General features: G+C 36.7%; 1 protein-coding gene across 2 annotated transcripts; it reads left to right on the top strand.

The window, feature by feature from the left end:
• Positions 1-774: 774 nt before the first annotated feature.
• Positions 775-23070, top strand: LOC121368005. Of its 2 annotated transcripts, none has more exons than XM_041492504.1 (8): positions 775-829; positions 6659-6776; positions 13576-14017; positions 15195-15250; positions 16195-16694; positions 18787-19068; positions 19401-19646; positions 21047-23070. In XM_041492504.1, the coding sequence occupies exons 2-8, from the start codon at positions 6718-6720 to the stop codon at positions 21061-21063; spliced, it is 1602 nt and encodes a 533-aa protein (XP_041348438.1). In that variant the 5' UTR covers positions 775-829; positions 6659-6717; the 3' UTR covers positions 21064-23070. The 2 variants fall into 2 exon arrangements, with proteins under 2 accessions (XP_041348438.1, XP_041348437.1); XM_041492503.1 differs by lacking the exon at positions 775-829 and adding an exon at positions 3542-3556.
• The last annotated feature ends 1702 nt before the right edge of the window (positions 23071-24772 follow it).

Here is a 24772-nt window from a genome sequence, read left to right as displayed (position 1 = left end):
AAAAAAATGTTGTTATCCAGATTCGTGCATTTTCATTTAATTCAGACAAAAAACAGCCTCCCCCATCGCTACAAAAAATGGGAGTCCGTAGCCCATGTCTATGGGCACCACTCCCTCCACATACACACACACCTCAAAAATAGTTATTGTGTTTTATTTTCAGTTTTAATCTGACTTGAATATTATAAGTTCATTTAACCTCACACGTTAAACATACCCAATTCCGACTAGTCTTTTCTAGTTTTAAAATATTAATTTATTATAATTTATGCGATTGTTTCTGTTAGCCTCATATGCGGGCGGGGGGGGGGGGGGGGGAGGGGGGGGGGGGGGGAGGGGGGGAGGGGGGGGCAAAGAAAAAGTTTGAATTGCAAAATAATATGGAATCATGACATATCTCCAGTCCGTTAAAGTTTTTGTTTAACGACACCACTTGGGCACATTGATTTAATCATTATCGGTTACTGGATGTCAAACCAACTGGATGGTAATTCTAACATATTATCTCAGCAAAGGATCTTTTATAACACACTTTTCAACAGTACAGACAGAACAGCACATTTATACCAAGGCTTTCGATAAACTGATTGGGACGGGGAAAACCCCCGTCAGAGAATGGGTCCATTGAAGGGGTTCGATCCTGCGATCAAATCACCCAAGGCGAGCACTATCTCGACTGAGCTACATCCTAGAGTCCGTGTTCGTGTTGACGAGTTTCTTGCAGGCAGGCGGAGTTAGAAAGTGTCCAATGACAGTTGCGTTTAGTAACAACAAATTAGAAGAAAAGTTCTTTGGAAGAGAGCGGCTTTTTGTAAGGACAAAAAAAAAGGTCTGTGGACGTGTAGAGACAAACAAAATTTTAGTGGTGTCTTTGTATCTGTTTGTATAATGTGTAATAACATTAATTAAAACCAGATATTTGTTTTTTATCTTCTAAATAGAATGTAATCGCAAGAGAACGGATTATGTCGGAATCAAATTCTGACATTTCCATTTCGACCTCGACTCTCGAGAACATGATTTACGTTACATTGGCTGCAAATTGCACTTTACCCCAACGAAATAGTTCAAATAGATAAGTAGAAGAACCACACATTCTACGTCCCTTCGGACTAGATTTCATACACCCAGAGACTTATGTAGTTACTTGTGAGGCAAATCCAATTCCAATATATGGGCAATTCCACGCTAAAGTGGACATGGATGATGGAGTGAAAAAATCAAATCATGTTATTCCTTATATATTAAGATTGTTTTTAATGTAAAAAAGTCTGGAGAATCCAAATCTGATAAGTAAAATATTGTGAAATAAATGAATGTGTTTGACTTTAGCTATTTTATGAGGATACCGTCACATTAAAAATATGACACTTCCTAGCCCGAGTACTCTGACTGTAAGAGAGCTAGACGGACATTTGGACATAAACACGCTCTCATTACAGTCAGAGACCAACCTATGTCTTTTTTTGGCAATTCCTGACTACCAAACGGTAGGCAATGAGTCCCGCTCTAATACCACAACAATCCTATGTTTGACGTCAGATACCTTTACATCAATCATTTTCGAGTTAAGTGATACAAAAAAATCCAGATATTAATCACTAATACACATACTACAGAAAGAAACCCGACAGCACCCACATTCAGCTACGCTTCGTGACACTCCGTCGCAACAATTGCAAAGCTCGGCGATCTATTTCGAGACTGGGCGATTCCGCCTTGTGCAGCAGTTACAGGGGTCGTCTCATAAGAGGAGGCAGTACGTAGCACATACTTTTGCCGTATCCTGTCGATAACACCCCAAATGTATCCTTCAAATTCAAAATGGAATCAATAATGTGTAATTGTTTTGGTTTAATGACGTAATGAAATCCAAATTCATCCAAAACGGCATTAGCCAACTCTTCCATGTTGTAACTTCGCTTGATATGAAACGGCCCCTGTAACTGCTGCACAAGGCGGAATCGCCCAGTGCGCGATCACGTGGTCTACGTCTCGAAATAGATCGCCGAGCTTTGCAATTGTTGCGACGGAGTGTCACGAAACGTAGCTGAATGTGGGTGCTGTTGGGTTTCTTTCTGTAGTAAGTGTATTAGTGATTAATATGTGGATTTTTTTGTATCACTTAACTCGAAAATGATTGATGTAAAGGTATTTGACGTCAAACATAGGATTGTTGTGGTATTAGAGCGGGACTCATTGCCTACCGTTTGGTAGTCAGGAATTGCCAAAAAAAGACATAGGTTGGTCTCTGACTGTAATGAGAGCGTGTTTATGTCCAAATGTCCGTCTAGCTCTCTTACAGTCAGAGTACTCGGGCTAAACACTTCCATAATACACACTATGAATTTATGTACAGCAGCCATGTAATTGAAGGTAATATTCTTTTTATTAGTGTTTTTGTTTTACCACTTCATAATCCACTTTAATGAAAAATATTTTTTTTTTACATTTAGGAGAAATTAGAAAACAGAATCAGTTTGTAATTCCGTTACCGAAAACAAACAAAAAGTTAGATTGTATTATTCATTTATATGTAATCAAGGAATCGACTCATATTCTCTGAGTATATGTTAATTAACATAATCAGACACATTTACTTTCAAATTCATACATTATTAGTAAAATTATATAGCTCTAAACATATGTAATTCCGTTACCATAGGTTTGTAATTCCGTTACCGTCTTTGGTATATATTGTTAAGAAACACTTTAATATAACCTACACAATACTAAAATGCTACACTCTTATCCATATATACCAGTACATCAAGTGATGTAACAATAGGAAGATGTACAAAATCTTTTTAAAAAATCCATATGGTAATAATACTAGTAGTGGCTCCAAATGCATTTGCGGAACACCCATAGCAAATATAAATGTCATCCATTAACAATATAGAAATTAAGGAAATCTGATACACTTTAACCAAACAGTACTACTTAAAAGCTTCATTATGATGACTAAACTTCTGCAAATCCATGACAAAATTCAAGTTATAATCGAAACCTACTAGAATTATATCGGGGCTCGAAACATGAAGTAAAATATGGCCTGCCATTATTATTTTTTTAAATAGCAGGCTAAAAGAAATATGGCCTGCTGTGAAACAAAAATGGCCTGCTGGAAATAAGACAACACAACATGAATGTAGGGTTTGGGACAATGTGTGGAAAATTAAGACCTCTTAAACTACTTAGAGCATTATAAAATTAAAATGTAACAGAATTATGAGCTCGACCTCAGCTAAATATAGAAGATGAGATGATCATAATATTTATGTACATCTGTTTTTTGAAAAATTATGCAATTTTTAGTTAATTTTAGCAGGTGAATGTTTATTTCACTTGCAAGATTTAAACATAGACTTCTTTTCACTTTTTACAGGCCACTATTTCAAGCTCTATACATATCTTTAAACATATATAGGGTCCAGAAAGTGGAAATGTAACATAACATATTTACTTGAAGCAAACTTTAATTTTACTTTATCCAAAGGCAATTATTGACTGTATTTAATAATTTATATTTAAATGACAGGATATCCAGAAAATGGTAAGTATCATTCTAATTACCAACATTATGCTTTTAAATGTATAAAATGGACAAAAAGAAAGCAACCGTTTTATAGTATTAATGCTGTTTCACAAGGAAGTCTAATCTGAGTAAAATTCTTAAAATGGAAAGATGGCATGTTTGGTTGGCCAAAAAAGAAAATACTGGTGTTTTGAATGTTGTCATGTATGTTACCATAACCTCAGATAGATGAGGAATTTTATTATTAGGCATAATATCTTTCACTTACCATAATACAATCTAGATGTTTGACGGTCAGTTTATATAATTTTATTTGGCCTGTGTTCCTCTGACCTGGTGTCATTCTCTTTGTTATTAACAATGTCAATGTTCAAGAATTTTTTTCAATTGTTGTCAAACATTTTAAACATTTACTATGTAATACTAGTATGTACACAGTTTAGTGCTAGTTTAAATCTCCACTCATATACATGTACGTGTACATGTTACTGATATTGAAACTAGTTATCATTTGAAATATTAATATGAATGCTTAAAACAAGTATACTGAATTATTATTTAACTCATAAAATTATGCAACATATTTACAAATCAAATTTAAAGTAAATAAATATTGTTTTTCAAAAGTAAATTCAGAGCGGTAATTCCGTTACTGAACTGTGTAATTCCGTTACCGGCATTCAATGTTGTACAACAAAATTATGAAAAGATAATATGTAATATAATTTCTATTTTGTTAATCACAAGTCATTAGGTCATCATTCCATCATGAAGATAAATAATTATTTCATCATACTTCACAGAGTTTGTTGTTGTTTTGCGGTGCCCGTAAAAATGGTGTCCGTTTTTACGTAATTCCGTTACCAAACTTTAATTAAGTACTCATGCACTACACCTTGCAGTAGAGAGTCTCAGTTCTGTCCATAAACAAGCACTAGTGCAGTACTAGTGTATTACATAGTTACATCATTATGCTAATTTTTCTTATGTGGACTAGCTGAGTTTAATGCCTGAAATATCTCTCCAACTCGTAATTCCGTTACCGTGGAATTGCCCATATTGGGAATCTGGAGCAAGTTAAAACGCCTTTAAAACTTAAAAGGCACCACCATTTTTGGTGCACTACCAAGCTTTCGAGATGTTTCAGGCCCCATGCATGTTCGGCCCTAGACGTTTTCGGCCCCATAACCCTGGTCGTTTCGGCCCGATTATTGTTTTATTAAATCAAATTATTCAGTCACTTGTGTTTTGTTATTAAATTTTATCGTAAGTATTGTAATTTCTTTCTCTCGTTCTCTTTATTTCCTTTTTTTTTTTCATTTTCTCCAAAACTATTTAGCTTTGATAATCCCGCTATTAGCATAACATTCATAAGAAGAGGCCACATCGTCAGTGGTGTTCAAAGCATTGTTGGGAGCGGTGAGACGATTTACCCAATACTTACCCAATACTCACCCCTTTATAATACGAATAATTTTTATAAAATAAAAAAAGAGGTAAGTATAAAAAATATATATAATTCTAATCTTGATGATATGGACAATTTTTATCACATTGCTTTGATCAGAAAACTATAAAAAAAACCTCAGACAATTACCACAGGTGTGAGAAAAAATAAAAATACATTTTTGAAGCGTGTGCCAAATCAGGTACAAGACCTTTAGTCATTAGATATTATATATTTACATTACCAGTTTATTAGATGCAGTTTTTGAGCTGGCAAGTCTAAAAATATTTTGTAAATATATTTTTTAATAAATTATTTACTTAGGCCCTAAGTGGATAGGCCTCAATTTGTCGTTTTGCCAATTAAGACCAAACATTGTTTGCTTCTGGTTTCTTTGTAGTTAGTATTTCATGATGTAGTGAATACGAATCTGACTCATGGGTATTTGTGGGCCTGTTTGCAAGCAGGATCTAGGTTAATTACTGTCGATATTAACTTAAATAAGCTCACCGCTTTATGGTACATGCAGTACTTGACCAATTACGAAACTCATTTTGGAACAATTGGAAGGGGCTTGTGTGAAAGTTTCATAATATAGTTTACTTAGGATTTTTTATACTTTTTTTATTTTATAAAAATTATTTGTATTATAGAAGGGTGAGTATTGGGCAGTATTAGCTAAGTATTGGGTAAATCGTCGCACCTGTTGTGAGTATATCACGATCAACAAAATAATGTGGCTGATCAGTCAATTGTTCTAAAATATTTCCTTTGATGAACCTTAAAACAACATTCTTTGAAAGCTTAAGTAAGTGGGTCTTGCAGTTAGGTCATTGAATGGTGACAACAGCAAGATTAAACACATCTCAGTGTGTTAACACTTCAAAGACTGCGCGCCTATATTATTACCGGTGTATGTGACCATCTAAAGTGTTACTATACCAATTACAGCATATACTGTATCTGTATATACGAACACTAGATCGCCGTATATTGAAAAATTTGTATATGGGGCCGAAACGTCCTGACACCCCATAATCCAAAGGTCGTCGACAGTCACTTTTCACACCCTTGTTTTGGTTTTGTACACAATAGTTGTATCGGCCCCTGTCACATCCCCATAACCCTAGTCTCGATTTGTGTTTGATTAAATGAAACTATTTAATCAGTTTTTGTGTGTTTTGTTGTTTATTTTAGATATCTGTAATGTATATAGCATTAATACTAATACCAATAGCAATATAGATATTATGTAGACATTAAAAAGAAATGTTTCTTTGGTAGTTATTAACATTCTTTTATCCCAATTATTATTTTATTTTACATAACATTACATTTATCTTAACATTACTGACATTAAACATAACTTAACTCACAATTAATTTGGCCATTGTTGGCTAATGAATTAAGAGGCCATTTAGCATGTTAAAGAGTCATTACAAACAATAATACTTTAAATGTTGTATACGGGGCCAAATGACCTGATACCCACTACTTAAACAGAACCATTTTCGTTGACAAAATCAAAACCAATTTGACTATAGTGACACCTCAATGTTATGGCAAAACATATTGTTCTATAGGCTGGGACTAGTAGAAATTCTGGCGGGATAGTAAATTTTACTTAGTTCTGGTCTGGCGGGCTAGTGAAATATTTTTCTTTTCTGCACCAGGTTTGATAACCAGTACATGTACTTGTTCATGAAAGGAACAGCCATTTAGAAAAGAAATTATGGAAGGGATGACTAAAGATGCAATCACAGAAGACAAACCTGTTGAAATGGATATCAAGTAAGTTGCAACATCCGTTTTGAGGTTTGTCAGTATTTATTTGTCTTAATTCTTATTGCTAGTAATATTGCTAATTTAATGTTAACCAATTGTATTCCAGCAATAAAAAGTACATAAGGAATATTGTTTATAGGATTAGGATGGGGTTTTTCGGTGACGAAATTTAAGTTCCTCATAATGACATTTAGGGATTTTGCCAGAGGATGAAATGGGTAAAAAATCTGTGCCTTAAATTGTTTTTTTGAAGATACACATCCATAACCTATTGCTATTACTTTGGTGAGTTATTTGGACCTAAAGATGTTCTGTGGAAGTCATCTTCCCCACCCACCTGCATACTTCTCTGTAGGGGTGCAACAATATGATCAAAACTGATTTGAACCGTATTTATAACATGTATTGTGGTATATTATAATACAGTTAATATTATTAATCCGTTACCAGTCCAACTGGAGGGGACTATAGTTTCATCTCTGTTCTGTCAGTCCCTCACGTCTGTCCCACATATAGTTTTTTTTCAAAAAGCCTCGAGATATTGAGCTGAAATATTGTGTATAGCTTTATTATGTACCGTTACAGCTCAAGCTTGACATTCATGGCAATTTACCTGTTTTTGACAAAAGTTATATTCCTTGAACTTAGGAGATACGAAAATCTGTTTTCAGGACTTTTTGTTTTGCATTACCTTAAGATACTGAGGTGAAATTCTTTGTATAGCTTTATCATGTTCTGTTACAGATCAAGTTTGACATTCATGGCAATTTACACATTTTTCACAGGGTTATGGACCTTGAACTTAGGAGATATCAAAATTTGTTTTCCAAACTTACGTTTTGCAATACCTGAAGATAATGAGCTGAAATTTTGTATTTAGAGAATAATTAACGAGCAACGAGGAATTATGAATTATCTGTCCCGAGTGAATAAATGTTGTAAACCCGAGCCTTTGGAATGTAAAAATTCCTCTGCAGTCTACCACTAAGCCAGCAGCCATTACGTCATATAGTATTACATGACGTAATGTAAGTGACGTCATAGCATAACGGCATTCTTTTTACAGCTAAATGTTTGCAGTACAAAATAATACAACTGTATTTGCATTGGAAAATAATTATTTTTATATATTACTAAAGCTGCTGTTTATGAAAATATACCATTTCATGTTTATGAAACAAATGAGTCCATTTGTTTTTGTAGATCATATAACGTATGTGTAATCTGACTCATGAATGGAAACATGATATGAATGAAAGTGAAGTTCCGGCCATGGCAAGCAAGTAACCTACCAAACGCCGTGATTTTTAAGCCAGCCAATCAGTGGCTGTAGAAGCAATCTGCACACTGTGCAGAGATCGAACAAATATTACCCCGTATATTTGAGCCCATATGGGTAATAAATAGCTTTCTTACACACCTGTTGGGGAGAACACCATGCGTTATTTTTGGTTACACATGGTTGTTAACACATGTATGTGTGTTAACAATTTCAAGACATACAACTGGCTGCTCCTACATGTAGGTGATGACCAGGTCACCAATGCCATATAACCAATGAAAAACTACACAATGGGAAACGATTAGACTGTGACGTGTAGATATATCGTCGAGCTAAAAGGTCGTAAGTGGCAGATACGACCTAAAACACACACAACCCTTTTTAAATACAGTTCATTATATAATTATGTCTGACATAGGTCGTATGTGCCAAATACGGCACATATGTATTCTTTGTTATCGGTCTGTGATAGAAATTACAAATGCAAAGTACAGTAGAGCATACATTATGTCACTATATTTATGTGCTTGAATCCTAAATATAATACGACTTATCATTGTGAGAGCCGAGCCCGGTCTATTTAAGAAAAACTTTTGGTACTGCATGCACCGAACCATTTGGCAACAGACAAGAATGGTGTCTGTATATATTAATAGGAATGGCAGTAACATTAATGTTTGTATGGTTTTCTATTTTATGTGCACCATAATTGTAATAATAAACATGTTTTGGTGAATTTTCTTGAAAAACAAATATCTATTTTGAAATGTTTTTAATTGAAGCAAAGTTTCTAACATGTAATTTGTATTTGTAGATACAATTTTAATTCATAATAATAATGTATGTGGCATATACGACCAAAGTGCAAGCATAATCACACTGATTTTGGATGTACATGTATTTAATTATATGTTAACGGTGATCAAGTTCCGCCTTTCAAATGCCTTTGAAGATCTACAGGATTGCCCTATGTAGACATTATGGATTAACAATATTGCACATACAAACGTCATTTTAAGTTATCCAGGACAAAGTCCAGTAACAAAAGACAGTGTAATCAGACATACGGTTAAAAAGCAAATAAAGTGAATGTGGCCTCAACATAAATGATAGCAAGATCTATGAACTTTGATTAACTTTACAGTTAACAAATATTTGCAAGAGAATATCTCTGTCCCGAGTCAGACCCCTGATCTTATTGGAGGCCGGACTCAGGATAGGTGTGTTCGAAACCCTAGTGGTATATGGACTGGGCACGTTAAACCAGTTACTAAGCTAAGCTAAGTGCAGAATGTTGAATGTGAACATGACACAACACGCACACACCAAAACATTAGTACAACATAGCATGCACAACAGAAGCTGAACATGACATAGCACACACAACGTAAGCTGAACATGACATAGCACTCATAACAAGACATGAACAATATAGCATACGCAACAGAACTTGGCACATCAATGACAAAGACCTGAACATAACATAGTAAAAAGCTGAACATGAGAAAATAATCACCATAGAAAATGAATGTAACATAGCACTTGCAACAGTTTATTTGTTTGTTTTGTTTAACAACACCACTACAGCACATTGATTAATTAATCATCGGCTATTGGATGTTAAACATTTGGTAATTATGACTCATAGTCATCAGAGGAAACCTACATTTTTCCTAATGCAGCAAGGTATCTTTTATATGCACTTTCCCACAGACAGGACAGCACATACCACAGCCTTTATCCAGTCACTTGCAACAGAACCTGAACATGACATACCACTCACAACAGAACCTGAGCATAATAGAGAACTCATAACAAAACCTGAACATAACGTGGCACACATAACAGAACCTGAACGTGACATAGTACACACAACAGAACCTGAAGAAGAACATGACAGAACACACATACAACACACCATGATCATGACATGGCACATACAACAGAACTTGAACATGACATATCACTCAACAGGCGCAGAAAATAATTTAGCACACACAACAGAAACCGGAGGATTGATCACTGAACACATATCCTACATAACCTGGATAGATCTCTGAACACAGTAGAACCTGAAGAGATCACTGAACACAATAGAACCTGGAGAGATCATTGAACACACAACAGAACCTGGAAAGATCACTGGACTAAAACAGAACCTGGAGAGATCACCGAACACACAACAGAACCTGGAGAGATCACTGAACACACAACAGAAACTGGAGAGATCACTGAACACACAATAGAATCTGGAGAGATCACTGGACACACAACAGAACCTGGCGAGATCACTGAACATACAATAGAACTTGGAGAGATCACTGGACACACAACGGAACCTGGAGAGATCACTGAACACACAACATAACCTGGAGAGATCACTGGACACACAACAGAACCCGGAGAGATCACCAAATACACAATAAAACCAGGAGTGTGCACTGAACACACAACAGAACCCGGAGAGTACACACAACACACAAAAGTAAAGTTTGTTTTATTTAACGACGCCACTAGAGCACATTGATTTTTTATCTTATCATCAGCTATTGGACGTCAAACATATGGTCATTCTGACACTATTTTTTAGAGGAAACCCGCTGTCACCACATAGGCTACTCTTTTATGACAGGCAGCAAGGGATCTTTTATTTGCACTTCCCACAGGCAGGATAGCACAAACCATGGCCTTTGTTGAACCAGTTATGGATCACTGGTCGGTGCAAGTGGTTTTACACCTACCCATTGAGCCTTGCGGAGCACTCACTCGGGTTTTGGAGTCGGTATCTGGATTAAAAATCCCATGCCTCGACTGGGATCCGAACCCAGTACCTACCAGCCTGTAGACTGATGGCCTAACCGCGAGGTCACCGAGGCCGGTAACACACAACAGAACCTGGAAAGATCACTGGACACACAACAGAACCTGGAGAGGTCACTGAACACACATTATAACCTGGAAAGATCACTGGACACACAACAGAACCCGGAGAGATCACTGGACACGCAACAGAACCCGGAGAGATCACTGAACACACAATAGAATCTGGAGAGATCACTGGACACACAACAGAACCTGGCGAGATAACTGAACATACAATAGAACTTGGAGAGATCACTGGACACACAACGGAACCTGGAGAGATCACTGAACACACAACATAACCTGGAGAGATCACTGGACACACAACAGAACCCGGAGAGATCACCAAATACACAATAAAACCAGGAGTGTGCACTGAACACACAACAGAATCCGGAGAGTACACCCAACGCACCGCAGAAGCTGTAGGGTTTACTGGATTTGATATTCAGTACACATCCTCATTGGAAATGTAAACCCTATATCCTTTGAATGAGCTTCACTTGAACCCGGTGTATTCCAAACCAATAAGCTGCTAAACATAGTTTCTTCATTAAAGGATACCCTCAGAAAGAAAATGGGTTAAGTTTAGGGTTAGGATTAAGAAAATCATACAGTAATGATAAGAGTAATTAATTTTGTCAAAACCTTAACTGCAAAAATATTTGGGTATGGTACCATACCCAGTTTGCCCTCTGGCACAAACCCTGCACCAGATAAGGTGACACAAAATCAGGGGTGGGTCAAAGAAAAAAAAGGATTTCACGAGTCAGCATAGTTTTTTTCTTCACATTATTACTTTGTTCATTTGGTGATTTTATTTATCATATTATTATTAACAAAAGTAAAATAACTTTTTTCACGTCATATTTTGTTTAAGCAGTGATTTTATTAATACGTACTTCTACTTGTATTCCTTTTGAATGTTTGCTTCTGAATATTTTCTATTTACAAGCTTTTTCCTTTTTAAAAATAAATATGTGATTTGCAAAACTGAAATGTTTTAGAGTTGATGGTTCTTCAGAATAAATATTTAAATTTACTTGATATACTGTTGGTCGTAAATGACACATTTAATTTAATCATGCATAATTGTCGTAACTACAACTATTTAAGCAAATAACTAAAACACCTAATATGCTATAAATACCGCAAAAAAAAAAAAAATTGTAAATGTGTTCAGCTTTCATTTTCATTAAAACAAATTCGACATCTTAACAACTGATCAAGAAAAAGAGTTTTCCTTCATTATCTCGGCTTTTTAAAAATGAATTTTTATGCACTTACATCCTTCTAGCTCTCACGTGATGATATTTTAAAACAACTCATTGTGAGATCTCATCGTTCGCCATTTGTATGTACTATGGCATTTTCATTTTTATTCATTGTGATATGGGTGAATGGGGAGATTATTTACAAATGCAATATAACTTTAGGTCCAGTTTCTTAAATTCCTTGAAAAGGGATAGGCTTATTCACCGTGTCAGTTGTCAAATTAGTCTGTTTTCTAATTTTTATACAAAGTGCGGGGCAGGATTTAGCTTAATCGGTTGAGTGCTCACCTGAGGTGCTTATGTGGTATGTGCTGTCCTGTCTGTGGGGAAAGTGCATATAAAAGATCCCTTACTACTAATGGAAAAATGTAGCAGGTTTCCTCTGATGACTACGAGTCAAAATTACCAAATGTTTGACATCCTATAGGTGCTCAAGTGGCATTGTTAAATAATTAAAAAAATAAAATAATAAAAAACTTTTACACAAAGTGGCTACATTTAGCATTCAACTAATAACATTTTCTTTAAATTAGCCACTTTTGAATAATTTTTAAAGAAATCTCTAAATAAGTGGAAATTTTTTTGGCTGCACTAAAAGCAAAGCCTCAGGCGTATTTCTGGTCAGTTATATTACACGGAAACTGTGCAGTATTACTACACTGGCCACCTGTAGGAACTATATGTCTGTGCAATGTTAGATGGGCTGCACTTGACCTTCTTAGTTACCCGAATAAATATTCCTGGCAAAAAGCCTGTTCTTTTTCTTTCTTTTTTTAATATGTGCATTTTTATACATGTATGTGTTATTGGGTCTTCCATTCATGTGACCCTTCACAGCTGTTCACATGGTTAAGTACTTTAGAATTCTTGTATTGATGTTGATCGTCCATTTACGTTTGTTTAATTGATGCAAACCTTTTGAGAATTTAACACTGCTTTATGGGTTATCAGGGCTAGCTCTGCCGCTTGCCAAATTTGCCAATTGCGAATTTTAGCAACAATTGGCAGATTTTATTTTAATTTGGCGAAAACAGTTTATGTAATAATTGTTATGTTTTTTGGAAAATGGCTATAGGTTTTGCATTCTTTAGATAATGTGGCAAAATTTTCTGATTACCCAGAGCTAGCTCAGGTTATGCAAAGGTACATTCAGGTAACCCATTTTTGTTTTACATTAGTCCATGTAAATGATGCACTGCATTTGTGCAAACAAAAAATAGGTTATGCAAAATTAGATTTGTGCGAGCAACATGCGAATGAAAGGATCTTCTTGTAATTTTCAGAGACTTGTTTAACGCCCAAAATCTGATATATTTTCATGCTGGGGTGTTGTTTAAAATTCATTCATTCATTCATTCATTCATTCATTCCTTTTCTTCTTGACTAGGTCAGCAGAAGTTGATGGTAGCAGTATTTCTCCAGTGACTGGTGACTTAGTTATAGACATGAATGACTCCGACCCCCTGGCAGATGGTTGTGGTCCTATGGAAGAGAGTGACAGTGGCCAGAAGGAAATTAGTTCACACAATGAATGTGATAGCATTGTAGACTCTGAAGTGTGTTTTTCCGAAACTGTAGAACCCGCGGCATGTGACGAGGTCCAGGACGATACACATTTTGAGGAGATCAAGTTGGACTCTGATTCAGCACAGACTGGTGTTGATTCAGCACAGACTGGTGTTGATTCAGCACAGACTTGTATTGATTCAGCACAGACTTGTGTCTCAGACAAAAGTCCAGATACTGGTGTTGATAGTGATCTTTTGCTTCTCACCTTGGATGGAAACTCCGACAAACATGCAGTTCTTATTAATGAACTGCAGAATAAGGTAATTTAAAAATAAATATTTATCCAATATAACTTACCCTTAATATCCATGTGATAAACCCATTTGAGTTTTGGTGATTTCAGTGGTTAATATACCTCTTGCTTAGAGCTGGGCGGTATTGAAATTTCAGGTTTGGTATCAGTATTTTTGGCGTGATTTACTTTAGTATCGGTATAGTATTCGGTATTGACACAATACTGATACCAATATCAAGTGGTATTTTCGGTATACTTGGCTTTAAATGCAACACTGAGTTAAGGGTCACCTGGTAATTACATCTGAATAAAATTAAATTCCATACACAAGGCCCTTGTCTGATTTATACCCAACCAATTTTGCGTTCATTAGATATATTGTTAGTGCTTTACTAAATGGCGGGAAACATTTTTCAGTACCGAAATTTCAGTATTTTAAAATTTGCTTGGTATTGTAAATCGGTATTGACATGATACCGATACCGAACAGTATATACAGTATACCGCCCAGCTCTTCTATTGCTGTCATTGGGTCATTAGTTTACAAGTCAACAGACCTATGCACTTGAGCAAAATGTTTGTGTTAGATTTAGTCGAGCTTCATTTGTGCCAATTGTGATGACATCATTATTACCAAATAAAGGCAACTTTAGAATTGAGATTTACTAATTATTGAATTAAAATGTTATTTTAAAAATGTCAGAATAAACTGAATTTGCTACTCATGTTTTTTATTTTGTAGAATATCGACCTTATTTAGTTTTAATCAGTATGGGCAAAATTTAGAAAGCCTGTTTTTCTTAAACGCATATGTTTAAGCATTGTAAATGTATGTCATTGCATGCATGTAAGACGTAAACAGTTTTGGCGGAACCTTACCAAATACTGATTAACATAAACTCAGTTCATGTTTTTTAAAGTTTAATGCCATTTAAACTCATAGCTCACCTAGAATCTACCATGCATTTGGAAATTTTATTCAAGCTCGAATTCTAGTATAAAATAAAATGATTTTCAGTTGTTCATTTATTGCTGAACTGTTGTCCAGACAAAAACAGTAAATTGTTTATTTTTGTCTGAATGTTTTACTTTTTAGTTTTTAAGATCTTTGCTGGGTAACTTGTGAGAGTTTAATGCCTCCAGGTATTTAGAAATGTATTGTAAGTGTGTATCTTACAATAGATTTTGTTTTGTATTTCCAGGAAAAAATTATCAGTGACTTGAGACATAGGGTAGGAGAACTGGAAGCACAGTTAGGGTGGGTTTGTATGTAGTTGTACTGTATGTATGATTTTACATGTATGCTGAATGTTTACCTAGAAACAAGACGGGGTCCCACCTGTCATCAGTTGACGGCACTAATTGGTCCTGAAAATATACACATTTAATGTATCCCAAAAGCTGCTTTATTTAACTGTCTACACAGGAGCAGGACATAGCCCAGTGCTTGCCTGATGCATGGTCGGTTTTGGATCGATCCCCGTCAGTGGGCTCCACAACTGGTGTAAAAAAGCTGTTGTATGTACTATCTTGTCCATAGTATGGTGCATATAAAAGATCCCTTGCTAATAAAATAAAGAGTAGTGTGGCATCAGCTAGTTTCTTCTCTTATATCTGTGTGGTCCTTCACCATATCAGGGAATATTTTGTTCAGTATCACATAGCCATTCACTATGCCAGTTTCGGAGATTGCTACATAATTTTAAAATGTTAAATAATAATTTATGATCAGTTTTTAGGTGGTTTGTAACTGTCGCTAATCAAACTTCTAAAAACAAAATATTCCTTGTATATAACCATTTAACTGTAATTAAAATGTGATGGGTGCATCGTTAAATATAACATTCAATCCTTCCTTCCATCTACATTTGTAATATTCCACTTGTTATCAATAAAATGTTTTACTTTGTTCCTGAAACTTAACACTAGCGGTTAAAAACGGTCTGACTAGTAATCATTAATTGCTTTCTCTGTATGAAATCTTGAACACTTAGTTTTGAACTTATTGGTACTTAAATGTCCTCCCTTGTTCTTTCGATTCCTGGCTTTATAATACTGTTTTTTGGTTGTTACTGCATGTTTTCCTTAAGTACTTATTTCACTCTTTGAGTAGTAGCTTATAATTGCAAACAATATTTTATGTGATGTTATATTTAAAAATTTATTTCTGTTCCTGCCATTTACAATCTTTTTGTTATTCAGAATCATGCCAAATATGAGATCAGCTAGTACAAAGAGACCCTCGTCAAAATTCACGGATCACATGCCACCATCGCTCAAACGTGCACGTGGCAGGTCGGTAACCCCCAGCAGACGAGTCTCCATTCATCTGAAGTCTTTGAAACGTGCTCGCTTCAGGTCTCCCTTGTGTTTAGGTTCGGACTGGAACTCGTCGGACACGAACCGTCCCGACACTATGTCGCAGTCGAGTATTCTGTGTTCCGAGGACATGGACGTGCTGGCTATGGAGGTGTCCCAGAGACTGTCATCCAGCCTGGCGGCCGACATCACTGCCCAGGTGTTGCAGCAGGTTCTGCCCTTGATGGACCTGCACGCAGGCGAGAGCGAAAACAATCACGTTGGCGATGACTTGTCTCTCTCGGCGTCCTTTCTGCCCGATGCCAATGCCAGCGATGTGTCTGACACGGTGGAGTCGTATTCAGCAGAAAACAACGCCAGTACCACAGTGGCCACTCAGTCAGGTCAGTCCACACAAGGTAGTGTAGACTTAGCGCACACAGCTAGCGTTTACTCCGTTTCAGCTGAGGTAGTGTCCATACACCGCAGTCAGTTGCTTGTCCATGATGGTGCAGATGTGGATGTTTCGTGTTCCAAACAGGTGTCAACCTTAACAGGAAGCCCCTTGGTTGTCCAGAAACAAAATGCTTCAAATTCTGTAGATGCATGTACCACTGGAGTGACACCAAGAGGCAGCTCTTTGGTTATTCAGAAACAAAATACTTCAAAATCTGTAGATGCATGTCCCGATGGAGTCCGATCTTTAACAGGCAGCAATTTGATTGTAAAAAATACTGCAGATCCTATAGTTGCTAGTCCAGGTGGTGTTGAGTCTTTAGTAGGCAGTCCTTTGATTGTCCAAAGTGAAAACAGAGATACTGTAGAATCGCTCAAAGGCAATGATTTGATTTCCTCCAAAACCCAAACTTCAAATTCTACAGTTCCTAGTCCTGGTGGAGTTACCAGTACGTCTTTAATAAGAAATCCTTTGATTGTCCAGAGCGAAAATGAAGATATTGTAGTTCCAGCTTCTAGCAAACTAGAATTATTGAAAGGCAATGATTTGATTTCCTTCGAAACCCAAACTTCAGATTCTACAGTTCCTAGTCCTGGTGGAGTTACATCATTAATAGGTAATCCTTTGATTGTCCAGGGGGAAAATGGAGATAGTGTAGTTCCAGCTTCTAGAAAACTAGAATTATTGAAAGGCAAGGATTTGATTTCCCTCGAAACCAAAACTTCGGATTCTGCGGCTTCAGGTTCCAGTGAGGTGAAATCATTGACAGGCAGCCTTTTTATTGTCAAAAATACTGCACTGCCAGTTCCACTTGAAAGTAAAGTAGGATCATTAACTGGAAATAATCTAATTGTCATCAACCCTGTTGATACTATTCATCCTTGTTCAAATGATGTAACCCTGTTAGAAGGCAGCCACTTGATTACACAAGGAAATGTAAATTCATCGAGTTCTAAAAATATAGCAGAACTGTCGGTGCCCAAGGAAGATATAAGTTCAAAACCACTTAAAACAGAATCGGATTGTGATAGATCGACTCGAGGAAACACAGAGTTGAATGACAAAACTCAAAAACTTGGCAAAGAGCCGGTGACAGAACTGTCAAAGGAAGGCATCACAATTTATCTTGCAAATAAATCTAACATGAAAATTGAGAAACGAGACTCCATTCTGCGAGAAAAGATTGTTGAAACTACATCGAGTACTACTGTTTCAAGTGTTGTTGATCGGCATGGTGTAAATAATGTGAACATGGCATCATCTGAAGCTAGGGGGAACGGTCACTCGGAGAAGCCTAATGAAGGACCAAGCACACGTGTGGTAGGCCAGAAAAGTGATGTCTTTCGGAAGCCTCCCTCGTCAGTTGTATACAAGCAAGCTAATAGTGCAGGTTAGGTGATACCGAAGTTGTTCAGCAGTTAATCTTGGATGTCATTGTATGAAATGGCTACAATGCTCATTAATTATCTGTGAATTTAACATGAAAAAATAAAATATCTTGATTGATAAAGACAACATGCTATATGACATTCTGTACAATGGAAGGATGCATGCTATTAGATATTCCATGATAGACTAGCTTTACACACAGCATGGTAGATAGTTTTTTCTAATTGGCAATTTCTTTGATGTACTCGGGATTATAGTAAGTTTTTTACTGCTTGTGCATGTATGTGTGTGTGGTACATGTATTACTAGAATTTTTTATAAAAAAATATTGTTCCAGGGGTTATCACCCAATTCCATTGTAAGATTAAATTTGGCTAATTTTCCCAATCCCAAGTAACATAAATACATGGTGCAATGTTATCTATGAATAAAATGTGTTACTATTGCCATGTAAGATATAATTTATTTGATGACTTATTATTTATTGCATTATTTAATAACTAAACTTCTTTGGTTATAAAAAATAAGTATTCCCTTGCATTCATCTTGGTATCATAGAAGTGATTATTAATACAACTTTAAAAATTTATTCAAACTGAAGCAAATTCTTTGCACTTTTCGTCAGACGTTTTTTTTTATAATAAATTCAGGTGCGAGCTCATCATCTGGTTCAAGAAGTGGCAATTCTTCATCCATAACATCAACATCTAGCACCAAAATCCACATCCCCGACATATTCCGACAGCGCCATGTTCCCATGCAGGCGAATCCAGTGCGCCATATTCCTCAGCTGCCTGTCCGGCATTCGGTGGGGATGTCTGCTTCGTCTCAGTTCAGCATGAACATGCACCGTATGCCCTTACCAGGAAATGTGAATTCCGCATCGGCCAATGCAATGTTGATGCATCAGTTAATGAATACACCTGCAGGGGGTAAGTGTTGCTTTTTCATAGCCGACATAGGGGGTGGAGGAGAAAACAGATGGAATCTTTTTAAGCTAACTACTGGTCTTGCAGGCCAGAAGAATATATTTTTTTAATGTCTGCCCCTGTCCATAGTGCCAGTCATAATTAATTACTGTCACTACAGTAATGACTTGGCTGACAGTATCAGGAAGCTTCATTATGTGTATTCTCTCTGTAGTTTTTAATATGTAATGTATTGTTGGACACATATTTACGGCAGTACTTACTCTTGTTTTCTGTGTGCTATTTCATAACAGTGTTATTTTAAATATGCGAATGGTTTTTTTGTTTTTTTTCAGCACAAGCAGCTCAGGCTCTAAGTCACCTGAATCAAATGAACCAGCTGGCAGCTTTACAAGCCCAGCAGAGAGGCATCCGGCCCCAGCTCCAGAACGCACGCTTCTCTCCGCAGGTGTCGCCTCTGATCAGTCCCAGGGCCAGCTCTGCTGGGGCGGGAATTAACTTGAATCAGGCCCGAAACATGGCCATCAATGCAGCGTTCAGGAGGGCGGTTTCGTCTCGGGTTGTCACTGGCCAGAGATTGAGTATGTTGTTTTATCTTCTATATTATTATATCTTTAACAGTCTAATATACTGCATTAATGGAATGTCTAAATTGAAAGTTTATATTGTTTAAGGACACCACTAGGACACATTAGTTTGTTCATCATCGGCTATTGGATGTTAAACATTTGGTAATTCTGACATTATAGTCTTAGAGAAGAAACCCGCTACATTTTTCCCATTAGTAGCAAGGGATCTTTTCAATCTAATTAAAATTAGCTACACTATTACATGTGGATCTAACAGCAGCCAGTTGGAGCTCATGTCCACCAATCAAAACCTTACTTGCAGAATCATGCCAGTGATTTGAAAATAATTTGAAAATATTACGAATTATCCTGAGGGTATACGACACGTTTCATGTGAATTACGAATGCCTTATTTAGACCAGTAGAACTAATTTTAATCAGATTGCTAACAACACTGTGTAGTCTCCAATGTCCAAGTAACATTTCGTCTGTAAATAATAATTTAAATATTGACCAATCACACTTCGCCTTTTATAACGTTATTTGGGAGCATACAAATTCTAAAAATATTGGGCGAGTCCATTTTAGTGGCCGCAGTACAGCGAACCATACCAATACGTACGGGATGGGTTATTAGTCTTCAATTTTACATTACAAATTATTTATTTGTTAAAAAAACTAAAAACTAAATCAGTCTTCAGTTTTACATTACAAATTATTTATTTTATAAAATAAAACATGTTTTAAGGCATTCGTAATTCACACGAAACATGTCGTATACCCTCAGGATAATTCGGAATGTTTTCAAATTATTTTTAAATCACTGGCATGATTCTGCAAGTAAGGTTTTGATTGGTGGACATGAGGTCCAACTGGCTGCTGTTAGATCCACTTGTAATAGTGGAGCTCATTTTAATTAGATTGGGGAACTTTTATATGCACCATCCCACAGATGAGATAGCACATACCATGACCTTTGATATATCAGTCGTGCACTGGCTGGAACGAGAAATAGCCTAATGAGCCCACTATTAGACGAGTGCATTACCATTGGGCTACATCCCACCCTGTCTAGACTGAAATATTTAATAGATAGAGTCCTGCCCATAGTAATAACTTGTAGTTAATATTTTGAAATCTGTGTTGAAATCTCTAAAGTTTTATAAACATTTGGCCAGGTTACTGTGTTACCATCAATCATGTTATTTAATGCAAGTTTGTGGTTTGTGCATGTTATTTTAGTTTGCTATTCATTTAGCACTAGCGCAGTAACTTTAACAGATTTGTGTGCAAGTTAAAAACAGGTTGATCACATTTGTAAGACATTATTATTTTTAAGCAGTTTGAAAGAACACTAAATGCTAAATATTTTTAATGAGATTGATTTATTACTCTCACTTTTCTCTTTTCAGACATGAACAACCGATAACTCTAATAATAGATCACTGAATAACTCTGTGATAACTTCTGTATGAACTGATAAGACCGACAAAACCCACGAAAATACACATGGCATTCTGTAGAGTCATTTTAAATTACAAAGTGTTGCAGGTCTCCCATTGGGACCAGGATGACTATTTGAAGATTGAGGAGCCACATCAGTATTCCACTTGTGTGTATTCTCCTCTGAGAATAATATTCATTCCAAAGTTGAAGCCCTAAAAAATTATTCATCTTAAGTAGTGTTCTATTGATCAGAACATTGAGTAAAAGACCCCTTTATTCTAAACGCACATTGCCCAACAGATGTTTATTGAGCATTTCTGTAGTTTTGATTCAGTGATTGAGCATTGTTACTGTCTCACATACCACAACTTTATATCAAACTTTTCGGCAGACACTGTACAACATTATAATATCCAATTGAAAATTTGAATTGCATCAACAATTTTGTCAGTCAAATCAACGGACATTTTGTATTGTGGTTTACAAATCTGCTTTAATTTACACAATGGCAAACATAATTTTACACAATGTCAAACAGAATTTCCCACAAAGATTCTCCACTGTACCTTAAAACCCTTATTTGTTACCAACACCCTTGGTACAGCCTTGATCAGCATCAGTTCGATGGCCTATGTGTGAGTTAAAAAAGACGTGATCTAGAGTAAAGATCTTGGCTAAAATACACTTGAATGACTTGGTTATTATGAACACTGTACTATAAGGTAGAATGGATGTACTAAACCCTGTTTGCAGATTGTTTGTTGAGCACGGGGTTAGATCACATACTTGGGAATTAATCTAAATAAATGAACATGAATTTGCAGTATTGCTAATTTAATAATGATTTAAAAATGATACCAGAGTTTCCAAGTGGGATCACCTGATTAAAAAGATATATACCAAAATAGCTGGACCTACCAAAACCTTTTTGAATACTATTGTGCAGATTGGAATATGATAAAACGCTGAGTGAGCTAACTATATAAGAAATTAAAACAAATTAATGTTAACATCCATATACATGACTTCAACCTTTGCTCCAAGTACTACATCAATGACACTTGGTTTATAGTTGCATCTATGGACTTCATCATAAGTATATGTGGCGGGAGTGGGGTGGAGGATTAATAACATGTTAAAAAGTTAGGTGTTTTTTTTTCTTTTTCAAATAATGTTTTGAAATTTGGTTTTACATGCATTGAGATGAGCAACACAGAATATGTATATGTAGGGGAGACGTTTTATTCTGACCACGTGTTCTTGTGTTGATGAAAATGCTTATGTTCTATATGTAATTGTTGTTACTTTTTGGCTACATTCAAAATAAAATTATCTAGTCTAAGGATTCTTGATTTTTTTTTTTCTTCTTTTTTACAATACTTTTTTGTGTGAATAAGTCTCAAGTGTACCACTTGTTAGAATCTATGTTTCTGTGTGTATGTTTTGGGGGTGTAGAATTGCATATAAAACCACCTTTAAGTTAGCAATAATTTTGTACAGCCCACTTTGAGCAGTAGATGACCAAACTGGGCTGTGTTGAGTATTGAATGTGATATGTTAACTTGAAAATTGTGTGTGTATTCTGCAGAGGCAATATAATGTATTGAGAACTTGTTTGTGCCACTTAAGGTCAACTAAACAAGGAAAAAACGGATTGACAAACCTTTTTCTCGGTTTACCGATAGAGAAAATGTATTACTTCATAAAAACAAAAAAAATAGCATGACAGCAGTCTTGTAAAAACTGAAACCTTTTTCCTTCTTTCGAAGGATTTGTAATACTTTTGGAATTATTATTTTTAAAATTGTGTTAGTTCAGTAAGATTTTTTTAGACTATATAATTTGGAACAGACTTGGCAACTGGAAAGTAATTTTATCCAAGCTTCGATCACATTCTCTGCTACAACAGCTACTGTACATTACATATGGCTAATATTTGATACCAAATGTCTAAAAGTCTGAAGTAGTACAATAAATTATTGTGTCTAAACTGATTTGTATTGTTTTTGTTTTTAAGAAATGATTGATGGCGCAAGTTCATGTAGATATGTTCTGGCAAATTTTGTTCCATCATCAGAATCTAATGTGACTGCTTCAATGTAAAGTCAGGGAGTGGAATTGTTCCTCAGAAAAAACAAACTATAAGTATGGATTACAGAGCGTAGGTTGAAAATGGAATTTGTTTGGTCTAACTTTATACATATCAGCTCTGTAAAGTGAATATATGCATCAAGTGTTGGGCGTAAAACCATAAATGGGGCCTTCCTAATAAGATGTCTGTGTACTTTTTGGTTGAATACGAGTTACAGGTATCTTCAATGAGATCAACTCACAAATATGTCGGTGTACACATCAATTAACCCTTTTAGTCTCCAGTGTATCTTTTTTGCAGTACCGGAATGATTTGCCTAATGTGTATAGTTGACCAAATCTGGCTAAACTATCATACATGTACCATTACAACTATATCTTCCTAAGATATGCCAACTAAGTTGCAGAGAACTTGGAACTGTAAATACAAAGAAATGGTCGACCTCAGGATTAGCGTGCTAAAACTCAGTCTTATTCAACTTACTGTGCTAGCACAACAAAATGCTATTCAACCTGAGTCATACCTACACACTGCAGAATTCTCTCCCTTGCCGGATATGCGCAATGCTATCCTTGCACGGGCTACCTGTAACTTCATTCTCAATTCTGCAGTCCACCTGTTAACACCTGTTAAGCTTTTGCAAAAAGTTTTCATTACTTGTAATTTTGTGTTTGTTTTTCGGTTGAACTTGACATACGGTTGGTAGTTGGGAATTCTGTGTTGAATTTACCATGTCCGACGCGAGTTCGTTGACAGCTAGCGCACGAAAGTTTGTGCGCCAGATGGTTGTCCATTTCCTTTACGACGTAAAGACACACACGTGTTGTGTCCGGACTGTCGGTCTTGTTCTCAAGACCGTCAGTGTGAGATCTGCGCCACGTGGTCTCCTGACCAGTGGGTTCGGTTCGGTTCGCAGACTCGGGGTTTCGGGTACCAGCAAAATCTTGTCTGCTTCGGCAGTAGTCGGCAAGTCGGACTTAGTGGGTAGGTCCCATAAGTCTGTAGACACTTCGAAAAGTGTCCGGAAAGGGGGGAAACACAAGGGTGTTTCTTCGTCGGTCCGTGTGGGCCGTCTTCGTTAGTGACGGCGCCTTCTTCTGTTTGTGTGGCTTCGTCGCGGGCGTCGCCATCGTCGTTACGGTTACCTTGACAAACAGAAGGGGGGCAGAGTGGAGTCGTCGCGGCACCGGTTTTGACGACTTCATCGGTTACCGAGCACATGCACTCCGTTGTGCATAGGTCCACTGCTTCGTCCGCAGAGCAGGTGGCCCCGACTTTGCCTTCGATTGCTGACAGTCGCTTCGGCACCTCAGCATTCTCAAGGCCCGAGGAGAGTTCTGCCAGTTTGCTTCGAACTGAGCCAGTTGTTCCGATGCCGGAATCCGTCTCTGATGGCATCTCGACCGATGTTTACCGTTGGGTGGAGGACTCATCCCGTTTGGGTCCTCCGTTTGCATATGTTTACCCCAAGGGTCCGGTGACTTTCGGTAGCAACGGACTTCTCTTACAGTTTGCACCGTCTTTGGTCCCTACCTCTTCGACTTTACTCGATAGAGGACGAGGTTCGCGCAGATACCCCTCGGCTGGGGGTACTCTGTGG

The sequence above is a fragment of the Gigantopelta aegis genome, chromosome 3 (genome assembly GCF_016097555.1).
Source record: "Gigantopelta aegis isolate Gae_Host chromosome 3, Gae_host_genome, whole genome shotgun sequence".
NCBI lineage: Eukaryota > Metazoa > Mollusca > Gastropoda > Neomphalida > Peltospiridae > Gigantopelta > Gigantopelta aegis.
Note: the sequence above shows the minus strand (reverse complement) of the source record. Positions and strands in the feature narration are given on the sequence as shown.